The following is a 22,313-nucleotide window of genomic DNA, read 5'->3' as shown; positions in this document are numbered from 1 at the left end:
AATGCAGCTCCGCCCCCTGGACCGACCAAAAGAAACTACGGACGGTGGGAGGAGTTGGATCTAGATCTAGCTCCACCCCCTGGACTTTTGCGGAAACTTGTTGGCAACGCTGCTCTTACAGACAGAGAAGAGACTTTGATGAATCCACGTACGCAGCAGTCGGTGCGTGCGGGAGAGTTAAAAAGATTGAGTATTAATCTTTTTACACGAGTATTGCTCCAAATCAATAGCAGCGTTATCGATATTTGGATCGATCCGCCCACCTCTACCTACCATCACCATCGGACATTACAGACCACAGGTTTCCTTATTCTCAATATCAGCATCGGGCGTTTAGTGGAGTTGCGCCTATTGTCGTGTTGGTGTTTGGAAGTGTTGGACTACTGGCTGACCTGTAAGTACTTAACTTAGTAATACGTACCACTAACACCTTTTAACCACATCTTAACCACACTATTTTGTTCGTTCCGTTACCTCACGGTTGAATCTCGTGTCTTGACTAAGTTGGTGGAAAATTCAATGTGTTAAAGTGTTTTTATAATGGATGTTGTAGCGCTAACTAACCCAGCCAGATAACGTAGCTACTTATTTGATACTATACGAATATAATTATATTTGGTTCTTTTGTTTAGTAGCTCAGTGGTTCCTGTTACAAAAATAAAAGCTTATATGCTAGTTATGTTGTACGGTTTTATTACAATTGCTTTATTGTGCGATTTGATTTTATGCTGTTATAGTGGATGTATTGTAATGTTACATACATTTGATTTAGTTTGGTTATTCATTGGAGTGTTTTTACGTTTAGGTGAAATCATATAGATAGATATATATGTGTGTACTTTTCCTAAGCCCAATAACAACATTTGGGAGAAGCTTTGACGCCCCATCAGGAACTCCTTTAGAAAATGTTTACTGTGTATTGTCTCCCCACCCCACATTTAAATGTAATTTTTCGCCCTTTATTTCTGATTATTTTCCCATTGTTAATCGGTCTTACCATTTATCTATGTTTCAGAGCAAACAAAGTAAATGACACTACTAACATGTATTATTTGAAGCTTGCATGTTAATGTTGTCACCCTGGGTGCATGTAGTCTTGGTAAAGGTCGTAGTGATCTGTGGGATCTGCATTTGAGTTTTCAACCCATCTGTCATTTTCTTCAGTTGTTTGTACATTGTTATTTATTAGTGAAAGACAATATGAGATCAAATATACATTTTACTAAAACGTTATGTTGGTGTTTATAGGAAGATATGCTTTAGTGCAGGCATGTCCCAGCACAGTATAAAATGCCCTTGTACAAAAAAAGCTATTTTATATTTCACCAGAAGATGGCAGTAGATCTCGCCTATACTGTAGATCTCAAACACCTTTTACAGCATTAACAGATACGCTGTAAAAATGACATGGCATTTAATACGAAATGGCTCCGAGATCTATGTTGAGAAACAGTTTGAATAAAGTAGATGTGTTAGATGTACACCACGTGTGCATGTACATTTTTTTTTTATTTTAATAAATGTGAAATGTGGAATTTTAAAATTATTTTATTCTAATAATTTTCAGTCCAACAGAAATGTTGAAGAAGTTGTCTTAACAGTGATACATTTGAGATATTCTGAAGAGGTGAGTTATATTTTAAACATGTGACTGATAAATTTCTCAGTATAATCCAGATAAATAAGCAACAGTTTAAAGCACACACACAGCCTACAGGTAGCCTGTAGGCCCAATTGTACCTTTTGGATTTGAATACATAATGCAGCCTTGTTTGTTTTGGGTGTCATTACACACACAGGCTGGATTATACCTCCTTTAACACAATATTAACACAGTATCTCCCATTCTCATTACACACACAGGCTGGATTATACATCCTTTAACACAGTATTATCACAGTATCTCACAATCTCATTATACACACACAGGCTGGGTTATACATCCTTTAACACAGTATTAACACACTATCTCCCAATCTCATTACACACACAGGCTGGGTTATACATCCTTTAACACAGTATTAACACAGTATCTCCCAATCTCATTATCCACACAGACTGGGTTATACATCCTTTAACACAGTATCTCCCAATCTCATTACACACACAGGCTGGGTTATACATCCTTTAACACAATATTAACACAGTATCTCCCAATCTCATTACACACACAGGCTGGGTTATACCTCCTTTAACACAATATTAACACAGTATCTCCCAATCTCATTATACACACACAGGCTGGGTTATACATCCTTTAACACAGTATCTCCCAATCTCATTATACCCACATAGACAGAGGTATAGACCCTTCTGATCACGACAGTAACTCTGCTATGGAGTTATAATGCTGCCCAAACATTGTAAACAAACAGAACATATTCCACAAATATTCAATTTGCAAGCAAACATAACATGACTTTCAAATGAAAACCACGACTTACAAATACAAAATGTGATAGTTGTTCATTCATATGTGACTTTCAAGCAAATGCACAGCAACTTACTAATATATCACACTACACGTACAAATACGTACGTACAAAAAAATGTCCTTTGTGGACACTTTTAGCAGGAGCGCTTTCTAAAGAGGCACATTAAGTAATCGTGTGCACAGGTGAATTTTCTGTGATGTGTTGGTGCTGCCCATAGATTAATTCTCTGATGCACAATAATTAAAAAGATCAAATCACACTGCTGGAACTCATAAGGAGCTTCAACAGACCAAAGCACTAGCCTAGCACTGTCTCCTGATGGTCTTTAGCATGAATGTCTTTAGCATTATGCAGAGCCCAAATGGTTCTTTGTCATGATTGTTTCATCTTCATCTCACAATGAATTTGCAATGTCTTTTTCCTCTAGGAATCAATGCTGTAAACGTTACCTACATAAACACATTTATCTGTGAGGAGTATGTCAGACTGTTGAAATCAGTAAACATGGAAAAGGAGAAAAGCTACAACTGCTTAGATTGTGGAAAGAGTTTTACTAAACACAGTCATCTCCAGCAACACCAGCACATTCACACAGGAGAGAAGCCATATCACTGCTCAGAGTGTAGGAAGAGTTTTACTAAACAGAGTCATCTCAACGAACACCAGCGCATTCACACAGGAGATAAACCATATCACTGCTCAGAGTGTGGGAAGAGTTTTACTACACAGGGAAATCTCCAGCAACACCAGCGCATTCACACAGGAGAGAAACCATATCACTGCTCAGAGTGTGGGAAGAGTTTTACTCAACAGAATAATCTCAAAACACACCAGCGCATACACACAGGAGAGAAGCCATATCACTGCTCAGAGTGTGGGAAGAGTTTTACTGCACAGAGGAGTCTTCAACTGCACCAGCTCATTCACACCAGAGAGAAGCCATATCACTGCTCAGAGTGTGGGAAGAGTTTTACTAGACAGAGTCATCTCAATGAACACCAGCGCATTCACACAGGAGAGAAGCCATATCACTGCTCAGAGTGTGGGAAGAGTTTTACTACACAGGGAAGTCTTCAACTGCACCAGCGCATTCACACAGGAGAGAAGCCATATCACTGCTCAGAGTGTGGGAAGAGTTTTACTAGACAGAGTCATCTCAATGAACACCAGCGCATTCACACAGGAGAGAAGCCATATCACTGCTCAGAGTGTGGGAATAGTTTTACTCAACAGAATAGTCTCAAAAAACATCAGCACATTCACATCGGAGAGAAGCCATATCACTGCTCAGAGTGTGGGAAGAGTTTTACTGCACAGAGGAGTCTTCAACTGCACCAGCTCATTCACACCAGAGAGAAGCCATATCACTGCTCAGAGTGTGGGAAGAGTTTTACTACACAGAGTCATCTCAACGTACACCAGCGCATTCACACAGGAGAGAAGCCGTATCACTGCTCAGAGTGTGGGAAGAGTTTTACTCAACAGAATAATCTCAAAACACACCAGCGCATTCACAAAGGAGAGAAGCCATATCACTGCTCAGAGTGTGGGAAGAGTTTTACTGCACAGAGGAGTCTTCAACTGCACCAGCTCATTCACACCAGAGAGAAGCCATATCACTGCTCAGAGTGTGGGAAGAGTTTTACTAAACAGAGTCATCTCAACGAACACCAGCGCATTCACACAGGAGATAAACCATGTCACTGCTCAGAGTGTGGGAAGAGTTTTACTACACAGGGAAATCTCCAGCAACACCAGCGCATTCACACAGGAGAGAAACCATATCACTGCTCAGAGTGTGGGAAGAGTTTTACTACACAGAGTCATCTCAACGTACACCAGCGCATTCACACAGGAGAGAAGCCGTATCACTGCTCAGAGTGTGGGAAGAGTTTTACTCAACAGAATAATCTCAAAACACACCAGCGCATTCACAAAGGAGAGAAGCCATATCACTGCTCAGAGTGTGGGAAGAGTTTTACTGCACAGAGGAGTCTTCAACTGCACCAGCGCATTCACACAGGAGAGAAGCCATATCACTGCTCAGAGTGTGGGAAGAGTTTTACTAGACAGAGTCATCTCAATGAACACCAGCGCATTCACACAGGAGAGAAGCCATATCACTGCTCAGAGTGTGGGAAGAGTTTTACTACACAGAGTCATCTCAATGAACACCAGCGCATTCACACAGGAGAGAAGCCATATCACTGCTCAGAGTGTGGGAAGAGTTTTACTAGACAGAATAGTCTCAAAAAACATCAGCACATTCACATCGGAGAGAAGCCATATCACTGCTCAGAGTGTGGGAAGAGTTTTACTGCACAGAGGAGTCTTCAACTGCACCAGCTCATTCACACCAGAGAGAAGCCATATCACTGCTCAGAGTGTGGGAAGAGTTTTACTACACAGAGTCATCTCAACGTACACCAGCGCATTCACACAGGAGAGAAGCCGTATCACTGCTCAGAGTGTGGGAAGAGTTTTACTCAACAGAATAATCTCAAAACACACCAGCGCATTCACAAAGGAGAGAAGCCATATCACTGCTCAGAGTGTGGGAAGAGTTTTACTGCACAGAGGAGTCTTCAACTGCACCAGCTCATTCACACCAGAGAGAAGCCATATCACTGCTCAGAGTGTGGGAAGAGTTTTACTAAACAGAGTCATCTCAACGAACACCAGCGCATTCACACAGGAGATAAACCATATCACTGCTCAGAGTGTGGGAAGAGTTTTACTACACAGGGAAATCTCCAGCAACACCAGCGCATTCACACAGGAGAGAAACCATATCACTGCTCAGAGTGTGGGAAGAGTTTTACTACACAGAGTCATCTCAACGTACACCAGCGCATTCACACAGGAGAGAAGCCGTATCACTGCTCAGAGTGTGGGAAGAGTTTTACTCAACAGAATAATCTCAAAACACACCAGCGCATTCACAAAGGAGAGAAGCCATATCACTGCTCAGAGTGTGGGAAGAGTTTTACTGCACAGAGGAGTCTTCAACTGCACCAGCGCATTCACACAGGAGAGAAGCCATATCACTGCTCAGAGTGTGGGAAGAGTTTTACTAGACAGAGTCATCTCAATGAACACCAGCGCATTCACACAGGAGAGAAGCCATATCACTGCTCAGAGTGTGGGAAGAGTTTTACTACACAGAGTCATCTCAATGAACACCAGCGCATTCACACAGGAGAGAAGCCATATCACTGCTCAGAGTGTGGGAAGAGTTTTACTAGACAGAGTCATCTCAATGAACACCAGCGCATTCACACAGGAGAGAAGCCATATCACTGCTCAGAGTGTGGGAAGAGTTTTACTACACAGAGGAATCTTCAACTGCACCATCGCATTCACACAGGAGAGAAGCCATATCACTGCTCAGAGTGTGGGAAGAGTTTTACTCAGCGGAGTCATCTCCAGCAACATCAACACATTCACACAGGTAAACAGTAGTGGGAGACTCTGAGCACAGACGTTTGAACGTTTCCTCATCAGTCATGAATGATTTTAGTTTCCTTATGTTTTCACTCTCCATGGCTAGGAGGCTAACTGGCATCAGTGTCCCTGCTTGGTTATGAATGTGATTAGTTTGTTAGTGTAAATGTGGATCGGCACATAAGAGATAGTAGTTGGTAATTGAACATGAGAAACGTTACCGGATAACAATACAGAGGGGAATATATGAAAGACCACATATACAAATATGCTCCGTACCCCCCAAAAAATGTTTTGGTACCTCTGGGGATTCTAGGGGTGCCACCAGGGGCACATGAGCTCAGGGTGGCCGCAGGTCCTTAAAAAGTCTTAAATGGTATTAAATTTCATTTTTGCCAAATAAGGCCTTGAAAAGTCTTATTTTGTCTTAAATTTTCAACCAAAATGTCTTAAATTTGCAGAGCTAAATTTAGGGAGGAATAATTCCGTCAGCCATGTGTTGAACTTCGGGGGCGGAAATCGGTAGCCATGCATTGCTCAGCCAATACAATACAATTGCACAAAGCAATTGTGTTGCTCGCAAGTATTTCGGCCTTTACGAGCACCCGTAATTGTTGGACTGGCGTGATCAAATTTTCATGCGGACTGTGTGTATGCTAACGTCTGTTCGGAGAGATGGGGAAATGTAAATTTAGCCAGAAATGATTGGAAAACCCAAAATATTCATGGTGGCTCAGAGCCGTCACAGATACCAGCGAGGCAAGCTGTTCGGTGTGCTGCAAAGTGTTCAAGCTCGGCACGATGGGGATTAAAGCGGCGGATTCCCACATGAATAGCGTAAAACATGTTGCCTTCGCGAAGGCTCGTCAGCAGCAGCCTGCAATATTGACGTTTTGCTCTGCTGCTAGCGCTACTGCAATGGCTATCAGTATAACAAAAGAATCTGCTCAACCTAGCATTCAAGCTGTATGTGGCTCTACAAGTACTTTGAAGGCTGAGGTAATATGGGTACTAAAAACAGTTACGAGTCACCAGTCATACCGATCAAATGAAGGAATTGACTCATTGTTTAAAGCCATGTTCCCTGATTCCGCCTTAGTTAAATCATTTACTTGCGGAAAAGATAAAACAAGATATGTTACAGCATTCGGTCTACCTCCATTCTTTAAAAAAGAGCTGGTGGTAGAGGTGAATTCTACCTCTGGTCATACGCTAGGGCAGTGACTGCTGACAGTGACAGTGATCCTATAATGGATGGTAATTCCACAGAACACCAAGTGGCTAAGTTCTTGCAATCTAAAGGAATAGATCTGGACTGTGACAAGATTGAAGCTTGCCATACTTTGCCCAGAAAAAATACCAGTGACAAACCTGCAGTCATCATGAGATTTGTTAACAGAAAGGATAAGATTACACTACTAAAACAAGGGAGAAAATTAAAGGGGACAAACATCTTCATCAATGAGCACCTGACAAAGTACAACGCTGACATGGCTAAGAAAGCACGTTATCTCAAGAAGCAGAAAAGAATTCAACATACTTGGACTTCAAACTGTAAAATCTTTATCAAGCTGAATGGAACACCAGAAGAGGCTAAAGTGTTGATGGTGAAGAGAATTGAGGAACTGGATAAATATTAATGGAACTGGATTGTAAGGTAACTGAATCTGCAACATAATACAATAACATGACAGGTGCTGGAGAAAATATAGCTCAGAGGATCACTGAACTGGATAACTTGGATCTGCAAACTTTTCAATACACTGATCACAATTCACTGAGCAATGAACATGATATTGATCCAGATAATTACTTTTTTAACTCCATCAATAACAAATGTTGCTATTATACTGACGAACAGTATAATCAAATGAACAAAAACGGGAAATTATCTATTATACATATTAACAGTAGGAGTCTGTATGCAAATTTCTCAAGTATTAGGGATTACCTTAAGCAATTCACACAACCATTCAATATCATTGCAATATCAGAATCATGGATTAATACTGAAAGAGGAGTGGATTTTGAGCTTGAAGGATATGATTTTGTACATAGGGATCGACACAACAAAGGAGGTGGGGGGGTTGTAATATATGTGGATAAAAATTTAAGCTTTAGAATGTTGGACACAATGTCAACTGTTGTTGATGATTTACTGGAATGTATATCAATTGAAATGTATACAGAAAACAAGAAAAACCTAATAATTAGCTGTATATATCGAACACCTGGATCTAGTATTGAACTGTTTAAGGAATGGATGGAGGAAATATTTATTCAAAAGAGTAATAGAACATATTTTATTTGTGGAGATTTCAACATCGACCTGCTCAATCCTAGTAACCATAAAATGACAGAAGATTTCATTAACACTATATGTAGTATAAATCTGTATCCAAAAATCACCAGACCAACTAGAATAACTTCACACTCTGCCACTCTTATCGATAATATATTTACAAATGACATCACAAGCAACATAACAAGTGGATTGATAATCAGTGACATCAGTGACCATTTGCCTGTATTTATAATATACGAACAAGTATATAAAATTAATCAACTTAACAGAACAGAATATAGAAGGGTGAGAACAGAAAATATGCTAAATACATTTAAAAGTGATCTACTAGCACAAAATTGGGATAATATGTATAAATCAAATAATGTAAACGTGGCATACGAGGAATTTTTAAGAATATTTAAAAAGTTATATGATAAAAACTGTCCTATAAAGAAATTTACCAAAAAATCCAATTACATTGGTCATCCCTGGATTACTAGAGGTTTACAAAATGCATGCAAAAAGAAAAATACATTATATAGAGGTTTTTTAAGAATGAGAACTAAAGAGTCAGAAAATAAATATAAAAAATATAAAAATAAATTAACTTGTATCTTAAGAATAGCTAAAAAAGAATATTATAATAAAATATTACAAAATAATAAAAATAATGTTAAAAGAATATGGAATATATTAAACACTGTAATAAAACATGGGCACAAACAAGTAAATTACCCAAAGTATTTTTCAATTAATAATAAAGATAATTATGATATGAATGAAGTAGTTGATAGTTTAAACAGTTTTTTTGTAAACATTGGACCAGAGCTTGCAGGACAAATTTCTGATTCAATAACTGCTATAGAACAAACAGAACCTTACATTGACAGAAATCTGAACTCAATGTTCCTCACAGCAGTTTCTGAGAATGAGGTAATTGATACAGTTTTTAAATGCACAAATAGAACATCTACAGATTGTGATGACATTGATATGTTCGTACTAAAAAAGGTTATCGAGGGAATTTCTAAACCCTTAACATACATTTCTAATTTATCATTTCAAACCGGTAAATTTCCAAATAAAATGAAAATAGCAAAAGTGGTACCTTTGTTTAAAACTGGCAACAAACACCTTTTCACAAACTATAGACCAGTCTCATTACTACCTCAGTTCTCCAAAATTTTAGAAAAACTCTTTAATAACCGTTTAGACCAATTCATTGATAAACACAAATTAATCACAGAGAGTCAGTATGGATTTAGAGTTAACCGATCAACAACACTGGCATTAATGGACTCAATTGAAGAAATTACTAACTCAATAGAACAAAAACAGTATACAGTTGGGGTATTCCTAGACCTAAAGAAAGCATTTGATACCATAAATCACAACATTTTAAATAAAAAGCTTGAGCGTTATGGGATCAGGGGAATTGTGTTGAGATGGGTGAAAAGTCATCTCAGTGACAGGAAGCAGTTTGTAAAAATGGGTGTGCACTGCTCTTCATGTTTGGACATTACTTGTGGTGTACCGCAGGGGTCAGTTTTGGGACCCAAGTTATTTATTTTGTATATTAATGATTTATGTAAAGTATCAGAGTCCTTGAAATGTGTCTTATTTGCTGATGATACAAACCTGTTTTTTTCAGGGAATAATTTGAAATTGTTGGAGCATAGAATAAATACAGAGTTAAAGAAAATAAAAAATTGGTTTGACAATAACAAACTATCACTAAATGTCAGTAAAACAAAGTTCATTATTTTTGGGCACAGTGGAGATAAACTAGAACTACAAGTTCATTTAGATGGATGTCAAATTGAAAGGGTAACTGAAATAAATTTTCTTGGTGTAATAATTGATGATAAAATAAGCTGGAAATCTCATATTAGACATGTACAAGCTAAAGTATCAAGGGGAATTGCAATATTATATAAAGCAAAACAAGTTTTGAATTACAAATCACTTCATATTTTATACTGTTCCTTAGTTCTCCCATACTTAAATAATTGTGCAAGTATATGGGGCAATAATTATAAAACTGTTATACAACCATTAATTATTTTACAAAAGAAAGCAATAAGGATAATACATGGGGCTGGCTATAGGGATCATACCAATTCACTATTCCTGTTGTCAAAATTACTCAAATTTACAGATCTTGTAGATTTGCAAACAGTAGAAATAGCATTTAAAGCAAAAAACAAATTATTACCAGCAAATATTCAGAAACTATTTATTGAAAGGGAAGAGGGTTATCAATTAAGGGGACAGTTAATTTTTAAAAGAAGAAATGTTCATACAACACGTAAAGGGTTCTGTATTTCGGTGGTTGGAGTAAAATTATGGAACATTCTGAGTATGGAACTAAAGGAATGTCCAAACATGAAAAAATTTAAAGAAAAGTACAAAAATAATATTTTTAAAAGATATAGGGAGGCTGAGTGTGCCTGATTATTATTTATGTATATACATTGTAATAAATGGGAATTTAGGGGGGTTGTGTATATGTCTGTATGCGCTTGTACTTATGAGTGTATGCATATACACTGTATATTTATGTTTAAAGTTATATGATACAAAATATATTCATAGAGTTAAATGAAATGGTAGTTTCAGTATTTATGAAATGTAATTAATTGAGGGGGGGGGGGAATAATATTTTTTTTATTTTTTGTAATAAGCTTTGGAGAAGGGTGGGATTAAATAAGTTTTATACTTCTTCCCATTCCTTTTCAAATATGTAAAATTGTTTTGTTATCTGTTTTATCATTTGTTTTGTTTTTGGTTTTCCATATTTGAAAATAAACATTGACATTGACATTAAATTCTAGCAGCGAGTTCATCCTCATGTTTGATGAAACCCTCAACCACAGCACTAAAAACAAGCAACTCGACATCCACGTCCGTGTCTGGAAGGACGACCGTGTCCAGTCCAGGTTTCTTGGTTCCCAGTTCTTGGGACACGCGACCGCCCAGGACTTGCTTCACCGATTCAAAGTGAGTTAACTTTGTTTTCTGGTTGTTAGCCATTGAATATGTCTTGTCTGAGCCTAGGCTAGCCTTGTCTGCTTTTGAAAATAATTATAACTGTTCCCCAGGACTGTGTCCAGGATCTGCAGCTGAGGAAGTTGGTGTCAATTTCCATGGATGGTCCGAACGTCAATTGGAAGTTCTTGGAACTTCTGCAGCAGGACCATGCAGAGGAATTTGGTTCTCAGCTGATCGTGGTGGGAAGTTGTGGTCTGCATGCACTCCATAACTCCTTCAAAGGTGGTTAGAAAAAAATGTCAAACTTGGCTACAGATGTTGCTGATGTTAAAGTTTTGCCAATAATTTCCAATGGCAAACTGCTTTATTAGGTTAAAAAGCCTTTAATATGCCGCGCTGATGCGTTGCCACAAGTGTCTTCTACAGAGCCTATCCATTAACCAGGGTGTCCGCAGGGTATTAAAGTATTAAAAGCAATGTCTGACTTTCATTTGTACATTTTCATATAATTTTTTATTTATTATTACTTTTATCAGATTAAAGTTATTTCTGTTACCATTGTGGGTTTTTCTGTCATTAACCAAGGAGTACCAACAATTTTGTCCACGTGTGTATAGGCTTATTGTGCCACATATGTAGCATGAAATACAACTTTTAAGCTATGAAAATTCACAAATAAAGGCTTTGTCATTAGATATAGATTCAAAATCAGGATCAGGAAAGCACAAGTCAGGGACATGGCCAAAATAATGTGGTAATCAGATTTTACCCTACCACTCCTGTCAGGAACTCCAGAGTAGGCATCAGAGCACTGTAAGTGAATGCAGAGAGCTAGAGTTTAGGCAGGACTGCGTGGACTGCATTACAAAAATAGTCCAAAAACTTCAGATGAAGAGCCCGTTGAAGTATGGTATTGTGAGGCAAATGGCATCCTTGGACCCAAGAAACATGTTCTCTGACCCGGACTTGTCCAAGGAGAGAATGAAACGTCTTGTGCAGAAGTTTCTGCAGGAAGGCCAGCTGTTAGGAGGCGTCTCTGCCGGTACTTAACAATACAAAAGCTAACAATACAGAAGCTATTAAATTTGTTGTATGTGGTCACAATGAAATATCATATGCAATATAAACTTGGGTTTTTCAGTCATCTGTCTGTTTGATTCATGGTTAACTTCCTCACCTTGACGTGTGTGTGTGTGTGCGTGTGTGTTTGTTTTTATCAGGTGATGTGATAATCCAGCAGTTTGAAGCATGCTTGTCATTGCAAAATCAGAGTCCTTCTCGTCATTCCAGCCGATGCAAACCTATGGAGTGATTTTTGTTTCAATAGTTCCACAAAAGCAAAAGTAAATCCAAGAGCAGAAAGTAAATGTTATGAATGCAAAACAGAAAAAGATATATCAAAAGTATATTTTTTATATATAATTGGTTATTTGAAACTTATTTTCGTTTGCATTTTGACAAGTTTTTGGTTCCATTGTTTTTGTTTTTTTGGATTTTCCCAGTAAGGTCTTTTGCTTCTGGAATCTCTCTTTGCTTCTGCTTCGTTTTTTGCTTCTGACTTTTGGAACACATTTCACGTGTGGGAGGGTCTTAGATGAAGGCGTTCCTCTGCAATCTCCATTGGTCACTGATTCCGGACTGACACAGAGCTCTGAGACCGCCTCTGGGACCAAGCCACGCCCACCCCACCAGCTTCCCAGCGTTTTCAAACATGGCGGAACGGTGGTTCTGTTTCACAGTAGCATGTAAACTGAGTTTTACCATTAAAGTTTATACAAAGGTTTTAGTTAATTGCTAAATGGTCTGTAGATATTGCAAATGTACATAATAACTACATTTACATTACATCGCTACTATTGTGAATGTAGCAAAACGGTGACAGAAGCTACAGCAGCGATTAAATTAAAAATAATTTAAAGGCTAGCTTTAAACACGCTCTTCCCTGTCGTCTCCTCTCATGATAATATCGCGCTGAAAAATATTAACCTGTCTTGTCAATATATGGAGCCAGATCCGTAAATGCGAGAAGCCGCTTTCGCCATTCCAGATGGCTCAGTCAAAACCATTACATCTTAATGAACCAATAAATAACATCAGCGGCAAAAATGAGTGTAAAAATACCAGGGTTCACCATTTAGAACTACAAAAAAAATCTTGTTTCTTATTTTACCGTTACCTATCTACCTATTTTTCATAAGAGTTTGTTTTACTGCAAAATATGAAAACTTCAAAACGGCGAATTTTGCCGCAAGGTGACAGATTTTCATGCCTGCATCCTGTTCACTAAAATTTTTAAAAGCTCGCGCTGGTGAAGTGTGCTAAATATTAACCACCATGCTTAATGTAGTTATTATACAGTGTACATTTGCAATATCTACAGACCATTTAGCAATTAACTATAACCTTTGTATAAACTTTAATGGTAAAACTCAGTTTACATGCTACTGTGAAACAGTGGGGGGCGTTCCGCTATGTTTGAAAACGCTGGGAAGCTGGTGGGGTGGGCGTGGCTTGGTCCCAGAGGCGGTCTCAGAGCTCTGTGTCAGTCCGGAATCAGTGACCAATGGAGATTGCAGAGGAACGCCTTCATCTAAGACCCTCCCACATGTGAAATGTGTTCCAAAAGTCAGAAGCAAAAAACGAAGCAGAAGCAAAGAGAGATTCCAGAAGCAAAAGACCTTACTGGGAAAATCCAAAAAAACAAAAACAATGGAACCAAAAACTTGTCAAAATGCAAACAAAAATAAGTTTCAAATAACCAATTATATTAAAAAATATACTTTTGATATATTTTTTTTCTGTTTTGCATTCATAACATATACTTTCTGCTCTTGGATTTACTTTTGCTTTTGTGGAACTATTGAAACAAAAATCACACCATACAAACCAGGCTTGATGTTTTTCTACATGGCCACCTGTGCAAGTCCTATCCTGAGCTTTGGACTTTCTGTAAGAAGCTTCTGCTTCTTTCCCACGGCCAATCAACCATGGAACGTGGCTTTTCTCTCAATAAGGAGGTAGAGGAAGACAACATGCAGGAGGATGCCATTGTGGCTCAGAGAATCATATGTGATTATGTGTCTGTCTGTGGGGGAGTTCTTAATGTGCCCCTGACAAAAGAGCTCCTGGGAGCTGCTGCTTCGGCCAGGTCACAGTACCCGCCTTTACCTGGAAGAAGAAAGAAGAAAACAGGAGAGCCAGGCACAGAAACAAAAGAGAAAGGCTGCCGAGGACCACGTTGAGGAACTAAGAAAAAAGAGGGTGGTCCTGAACGAAGTGGCCACCAGTCTCGAAAAAGATGCCGACAAGCTTGCTGAACAAGCCGAAGGAAAAGCAGGAAACCTACGTGAAGCTGACCCCCCCCCCCTCAAACCCAAAGTGCTGAAATAACACTGCAGTTAGTTTGTGCCGGGTTTGTGCCCGTTTGTGTTGTAAATATTTTCGTTTGTGCTATTAAGGCTTTTGTGTAATTTAAAAATACATTTTCTGACCTGTGACGTCACGCAGCCCCCCCTCCACGCCCAAATTTCTCCAAATTAGTAGAGAAAGTAGTCTCATTCGTTTGTGCTACATTTGTGCTTGTTTGTGCTGTTAAAATTAACGCTTCAATCACTTGCTTTGTCAAGTTACATTCGTTTTATTTTTCACACGCGTGATGTCACCAGCCCCCCCTCCACAACCAAATCACTCCAAACTAGTCTCGTTCGTTTGTGCTACGTTTGTGCTCGTTTGTGCTGTTGAGATTAAGGTTTGTGCTTTTATGGTTTTTAAAATAAAACTGATTCTTTTTATACGTGTGACGTCACGCAGCCCCCCCTCCATGTCCAAATCGCTCCAAACTAGTCTCATTCGTTTGTGCTCGTTTGTGCTGTGAAAATTTAATGTTTGTGCTTTTATGGTTTTTATATTAGGTTATAACTGGATCTTTTTCATACGTGTGATGTCACTAGCCCAGGTTATAACTGGATCTTTTTCATACGTGTGATGTCACTAGCCCCCCCCCCCCCCCCCCCCCACGACCAAATCACTCTAAACTAGTCTCGTTCGTTTGTGCTACGTTTGTGCTGTTAAAATTAAAGTTTGTGCTTAACGTCACAAGCGCACCTCTCACGTGTTTAACTATAGCTATACAGTAGAATGGGCTGGATGATGCTGGACTACAGAAGGGACAGGAGGTGAGGGGGAACAGAGAAGGCAGAGTTTCTGGATGACATCAAAGCTTCTGTTGAGAGATGTATGAGGATCTTAATGTTCCCTTATGCAGATCAACCACATCTTTGTCTAGAAGGCCTCTGTCCAGAAATCTTCAGAGGTGTTGTGGGCAGTGGAGAAGATCAGGAGACTGCCCTCTTGCTTCATTGCTGAATTACCAGATCAGCTCCAATGTTGTTTTATGTTGACCTCTTGAAAGTTTCTGCAACATATGAAGCAGGGCATCCACATTCAGGGACTACTCAGTGCATTAACATGGAAACATTTGCATTTAACCATTTTACTAGTACCTTTATTATATTGCTATAATGCTTATGTATTTTCTTTTGTCGCTTACTGAACTAGTTTTTTTTTTGTCTGAACCACCAAACAACACCATCTCATTCAATGTATGTGGTGTATTGTTGATTGACAAAAAGTCTAAAATGTTGATTTATATGTACAGTACATTCAATGCATGGATACACAATGCAAACCATTTAAGGATACTGCTCTTTACTCACATTCAATAAAGAACTGTTCTTTTGCACATGCAAACACTCTTTGTATAATGTCTTGCTTGATAGCTGCCTTAAGACAAATACTGTATTACTGACACAAAAACATTGAACTGAATCTAAACGCCTTCATTATTTATTAACTTCACTAAAACAGTTGAGCTATGGCTTACATTTTCATATTAGTTCAAGCTGCCAATAATTGTAAACATTTGAGTGAAAAGTGAAAGTAATATTGATCTTCCAATAATGAAATTGACTGACAGGAATCTTTGTGTGAATCATTGTTTCTGTGGGGATGCAAAAACACAAACACACAACCCTCATGCAGGAATCAGCACTTCTGCAAAGTGCTAATCATTTTCTTGATGAAAACACGAGTCAGAGGTAGGAGATAATGCATCTTATTTGACATGGACACTCAATATTGAAGTAATTCATCCAATGTTGTATGTTGTAATGTGATTAAACCATAAATGTTGCAGTAAGTTGTACTGTATTGCCATTCCCTTAAATGCAGGCACAGCTAAATGCAGCACAGCTATGACTTTATCAAATACACAGAACATGAAATTATGGTTTGTGTTTAAGTATCTACAGCCATGATTAAGTAATTGATCATACATATTTAGCCTACATATCTAGCATGTAATAAAACTAGCAAGCTGCAAGTGAACTAGCCTTCCTAGTCAACTATTATGGGAAAATCTTTGAACGTATCAGTTTTGGAACTAACAGTGGGGGGTGGGCTCATATCGACTCCATGCGCAACAATTTTGTTTGTCCAGGTGGCAGTAGTGAACCAATACTCAGCCATATGTAAAGACTAAGTAAACAAGGTTGCACATGAGAAGATTGATCGTGTTAACAGTAAAAAACAGACATCTGAGAGATGGACCACACACAAATTCAGAACAATAAGGTTTTATTTCTAACAGGAAAGAGAACAATAGCAATTGAAATGAAATGAATTCTGGAATAACTACACTGTAAAAAATATCCGTATATTTAACAGAGATAAACAGTAAAATTGTGACAGGAAATATCCGTAAATTATAAAAAATGTTTCAACTGTTAATTTCATGTGAACTCACTGTAAATAAATTAATCTGTGAAAACAATAATTTTTACATTTTTTCTCAGAAATAAATACTTAACACTACCGTAAAGCACTGTTTTTTTTATGGAAATTTTTTAACAGTCAAATACTACAATTTTTACATTAATTTGTTGAAAAAAATACAGGTTTTAATTGCTGCATGCAAGTTAGGTTGTGCTGGTAATGAATCTATGCTGTAATATAACTGTGACGCGCGGGTCGTGGCGAGGAATGAGACACGGAATCCCTCGATGGCAGCAAACGTCACGGTTTATTTTAACAAGATTGCGCAATAGCGCACGGATAACAATAAACATTCACAGCAATGTGTGGACATAGACAACGACGAGCACAGGACACTGCGCGAGCGCACATTAAATAGACGCCTGAGTGCACGGACAGAGGACGATCTTCCTCTTCCTCCTCACCGTAGTCAGAGGGGTATACGGAGCGCTCCGACGGCGGGTAGTCCTCGTCGTCGTCCTCCTCCCCCTCCTCAACGATGGAAGCGGGACCTACAGGCGGAGGGAGGTAGTCCTCTTCCTCGGACTCCTCCTCCTCTCCCCCGTAGTCCACAGTGGACACGTCGTCCAGCGATGGGGGGTAGGCCTCCTCCCCTTCCCCACCGTAGTCAACGGTGGAGGCTTCGCCTATCGACGGAGGATATGCCTCCTCCTCCTCGTCCTGCTCCTCCTCGGAGTCCTCCTCCCCAAACTCGTTCTCCGGGGTGGACTCAACAGCTCCGTAAACACCGGTGTCCACCCCTGGCGGTGAGCGAGAGCGAGATGGAGAGGAGTGTAGCTCCCTCCAAATTCTCCTCGCGCCCTGTCGGAAAATCTCCGCCAGCTCGGGGTTACTCTCCTCTACCCTCCGGGCTGAGGCCAGCTGGAGGGCGCACACCGGGTCCCTCTCCAATTGTTCTGGCGTTGGCAAGGTTACGCGGCGCGGGGGAGAGGAGGAAGAGCGGTGGTGTCGCTTGCTTGGCTTTTTTCCCTTCTTGGGCTTTGGCTTGTAGCCTGGCATGTTCGGGTGTCTCTGGTCGGCTCGTCGTTCTGTGACGCACGGGTCGTGGCGAGGAATGAGACACGGAATCCCTCGATGGCAGCAAACGTCACGGTTTATTTTAACAAGATTGCGCAATAGCGCACGGATAACAATAAACATTCACAGCAACGTGTGGACATAGACAACGACGAGCACAGGACACTGCGCGAGCGCACATTAAATAGACAAACCACATTAGCCCCACGTGATTACGAGACAAGTCACAGGTGATACTGATTATTCACACGACATGCCATAACCACGGATATCCATAGACGCAGACGATGCACGTAGACTACGTCAACACACGCCCAAAAGGGAGGGGCCGGGGTCCTCAACGTGACAATAACATTGTGATTTTTAAAAATATTTTCACAGAAAAATGGATTCAGGAGCACTATTCAAGAAACTGAAAGCACTTTACATTTAATCCATTCTTGATTCACAAATTTAAAATTTTCATGTCCTTGTCAGTTTCCTTTTGTTTTGTGATTTTTAATACAGCCTATTCTTCTTCTTTATACTTGAAACTGTGTTTTGGATTTATTTTTTGTAAAGAACACAACGCATATCTTTTACCTTATAAATCCATCAGGTTAAATGTCAAAGACCAGTAACTTGATGCACCAACAGCTAATGATAGACTGAGTGAAATCATATGTCATATTCTCAAAAGCATTAAAATAATAATCCACTGTCTATTCTATCTATTCATATTTGAATAATATTGTCTCTATTCCCTCGTAGAGACGGGAGAGCGCGTCTGCCTTGGTGTTCTTCGATCCTGGCCTGAAAGTGATGACATAGTTAAAGCGAGTGAAAAAGAGAGCCCACCTCGCCTGTCGCGCGTTCAGCCGCTTCGCCGCCTTGATGTACTCGAGGTTCTTGTGGTCGGTCAGGATCAAAAAAGGGTGCGACGCCCCCTCCAACCAATGTCGCCACTCCTCCAACGCAGCCTTCACCGCCAACAACTCCTTGTTGCCCACATCGTAATTCCGCAGAGAGCTTACGTGAGAAGAAGGCACAGGGGTGGAGCTTCGGGGGCGACCCATGACGTTGCGACAGAACGGCCCCTATGCCGGTGTCCGAAGCATCCACCTCCACTACGAAAGGGAGCGCGGGGTCAGGGTGTTTCAGAATCGGAGCAGAACTGAACCTCCGCTTCAACTGCGAGAAGGCGCCCTCCGCTGCCTGAGTCCACAGCAGCTTTTTCGGAGACCCCCTTAGCAAAGACGTGAGGGGCGCAGCAACCAGACTGTAATTGCGAATAAAACGCCTATAAAAATTTGCAAAACCCAAAAATCTCTGGAGTTCTTTAACCGACCGGGGCCGTGGCCAATCACGCACAGCTCCCACCTTGCCGGTGTCCATAGCCACCCCCTGACGACTAATGTGATAGCCCAAAAAGTGCACACCCGTAGTATGAAAGGCACATTTCTCCAGTTTGGCGTACAAGTGATTCTCTCTAAGGAGCTGCAACGCTTCTCTGACATGCATGACGTGGTCCTCTGGGGTTTCTGAATAAATCAGGATGTCGTCAATATAAACTATAACACAGCGATTCAGCAATTCTCTAAAAACGTCATTCATGAAAGCTTGGAACACTGAGGGGGCGTTGGCCAAACCGTATGGCATAACTAGGTATTCGTAGTGTCCGTTTGAAGTGATAAACGCTGTTTTCCATTCGTCTCCCTCCTTTACACGTACAAGATTGTATGCGCTGCGCAAATCGAGCTTAGTAAACACAGTGGCCCGGCGTAACTGCTCCACTGCAGCAGGCACCAAGGGGAGAGGATATGAGTTTTTTACCGTCACGGCGTTTAGACCGCGATAGTCTATACAGGGGCGTAACCCACCGTCCTTCTTCTCCACAAAAAAGAAACCAGCCGCTGCAGGTGACACAGAGGGGCGAATGTAGCCCAGTTGTAACGCCTCTTCCACGTATTCCTTCATGGCCTTTGTCTCAGGGATCGATAACGGGTACGCCCGCCCTCTGGGGGGAATCGCACCGGGCATCAACTCAATCGCACAATCAGAGGGACGATGTGGGGGCAGAGTAGCAGCGTTAGTTTTGCTAAAGACGTCGGAGAAGTCAGCATACGCAGGAGGGAGACTAACTGTAGTCTGGACGACAGGGCTTTCAATGTTAGTCGTTCTGACTGCTGTATGTAGGCAACACTCGTGACACTTTTTGCTCCATTTAACCAGTTCTCCTGACGACCATGAAATGGTGGGGTTATGTTGAGCTAACCAGGGAAACCCCAACACTACGGGATGTTCTGGGGAGTGTATGACGTGAAATGACACCGTCTCAGTGTGTAACAGACCCACTCGCACGCTGACCGGAATGGTGCGTTCGGTGACTGCACCCGATCCGACAGGTTTGCCGTCGATCCCTTTGATATGGAGAGGAGTAGTACACGGAATCAGGGGAACAGACAGATGGGTCGCGAACTGATGGTCGATAAAATTTCCCGCTGCTCCCGAATCTACCAGGGCTGCAACAACAGGCGCAGAAACACCCCACATTAATTCTACAGGCAGAGTCATCTTACGTATGTCGTAGGGTAGGGAGATAACAGGACTCACCCTTCGAGCGGTCGCTCCGCCACTCAACGCGGGGCAGTTTGCTCTGAAATGACCTGATTCGCCACAGTATAAGCAGAGTCTGTCCTGGACGCGCCGTTGTCTTTCGGTCTGTGACAGGCGAGCGCGTCCCACTTCCATGGGTTCAGGCTGGGTAGACGAGGGGGATACTGGGGCTGTGGTGGCTACGGCAGAACTCCTCCGTGACCGAATCAGATTATCTAGCCTGATAGACAGGCGTATCAAATCGTCTAACGACAAGTTGTCGTCCTTACATGCTAGTTCAGCTCGGAGCGTGTCAGACAAACTCTGGCGATACACGGTAAGTAGGGCTTTCTCGTCCCAGCCGCTGGCTGCGGCGAGGGTGCGGAACTACAGGGAGTGTTCTGTAGCAGACGACCGACCTTGGCGGAGGCGCAGGAGTTGTTCTCCTGGGTCACGACCTGTTTCTGAGTGGTCGAAGACTTCTTTGAACCTGAGTTCGAATGCAGCATAAGTCTGACCTGTAGTGGCCGTACCCCCAACTGCCGTAGCCCACTTGAGGGCTCTCCCAGTAAGCAGTGACATGACGAATGCGATCTTTGCGGCTTCAGAAGGAAAGGCTGTAGGCAACATGCTAAAATACAACGAGCATTGTAACAGAAACCCCTGACAGAGACCTGGGGACCCATCGTACTTATCGGGGATCGCTAGACGCACCGGGGCGGAACCAAAAAAAGTATTCTTGGGTAGAGATGAGAACAGAACAGAGAGATTTACCTATTATGTTCCTGTGCTAAATACTTTGAAAAGTATGCTGGAATCTAGTTTTTGGGTGGGTAAATTGTCGACCGTATTATAAGTATTATATTGACATTGATTCTTAGTGTTGACATGTAACTCCCGCAGTGGCCCAACTCAAAAGTAGCCCAAAAAACCGCACCTCGCAACCCCATAATTTTTACCCGCGGAAGGAGTTTCAAACAAGCCCAATTTGGCGTGAAAACCGCGATCCTGGCAACACTGCCACGGATATCCATGGACGCAGACAAAGCACGTGGACAACGTTAACACACGCCCAAAAGTGACACTCCCAGGCTGCCCACAAGCAGGGTTTTTGCCTTGAGCTTACAAAAATATGTTTTATATATGTGTGTGCATGTGTATAATGTTATGTATTATAATATGAATCAAGCTTGTTAAAATCCTCTCAAACCTTGGAAAACTACTGTCAATAGAATTAGCCAATTGTTTATCTGTTTCTGTACTGGTTAATAACTCTGTGTACATAAAGATCTGATTCACTTCCGCCCATGTACTATTTACTCTAAGCTATTCCACCCCAAACTACAAGTCAAGTATACTTCTGTATAAGGCAAGAATACTTAATTATACTTTTCTTAAGTATATATTGATCAAAGGTTTAAGTACAAGTAAAGGCCACATATACTTAAACTATTCTGTATACTTGTCAGTATAAGTCAAGTATACTTAAGTATAACTGTGTTAAGTACATCACTGATAAGTGATAAGGAGCTCGTCACCGTGGCTACCATCCTGCAATCATGTTTTGAAGCTAGACTGTAAATCTGTCCCTCCTACTGTTAGTAACACCTCACTGACACAGACTTGGCACATTCCACCACGTGCATTAGGTTTAAGCCCAAAACCTGTTAATACAGTGACGGTGTCAAAATTAAAGTCATCCACAGCAACTCAACTTCTGAAGAAATATAAAA

The 22,313-nt window shown here is 40.9% G+C and overlaps 2 protein-coding genes across 2 annotated transcripts in view; one reads left to right on the top strand and one right to left on the bottom strand.

The window, feature by feature from the left end:
• LOC143497285 (uncharacterized) overlaps positions 1-22,313 on the bottom strand; it is a 377,240-nt gene that overhangs the window by 49,769 nt on the left and 305,158 nt on the right. The window lies entirely within an intron of this gene.
• LOC143497288 (uncharacterized) lies at positions 2,799-12,468 on the top strand. Its single transcript, XM_076993179.1, is given in 7 exon segments — positions 2,799-3,684; positions 4,189-4,653; positions 4,819-4,998; positions 5,071-5,886; positions 11,001-11,166; positions 11,268-11,439; positions 12,378-12,468. Coding segments are annotated over 6 exon segments (2,502 nt in total). The 5' UTR covers positions 2,799-2,834; the 3' UTR covers positions 11,293-11,439; positions 12,378-12,468.

The sequence above is a fragment of the Brachyhypopomus gauderio genome, unplaced genomic scaffold (genome assembly GCF_052324685.1).
Source record: "Brachyhypopomus gauderio isolate BG-103 unplaced genomic scaffold, BGAUD_0.2 sc105, whole genome shotgun sequence".
Taxonomy (NCBI): domain Eukaryota; kingdom Metazoa; phylum Chordata; class Actinopteri; order Gymnotiformes; family Hypopomidae; genus Brachyhypopomus; species Brachyhypopomus gauderio.
The sequence above is the reverse complement of the archived record's forward strand: the minus strand, read 5'-3'. Positions and strand labels throughout refer to the sequence as shown.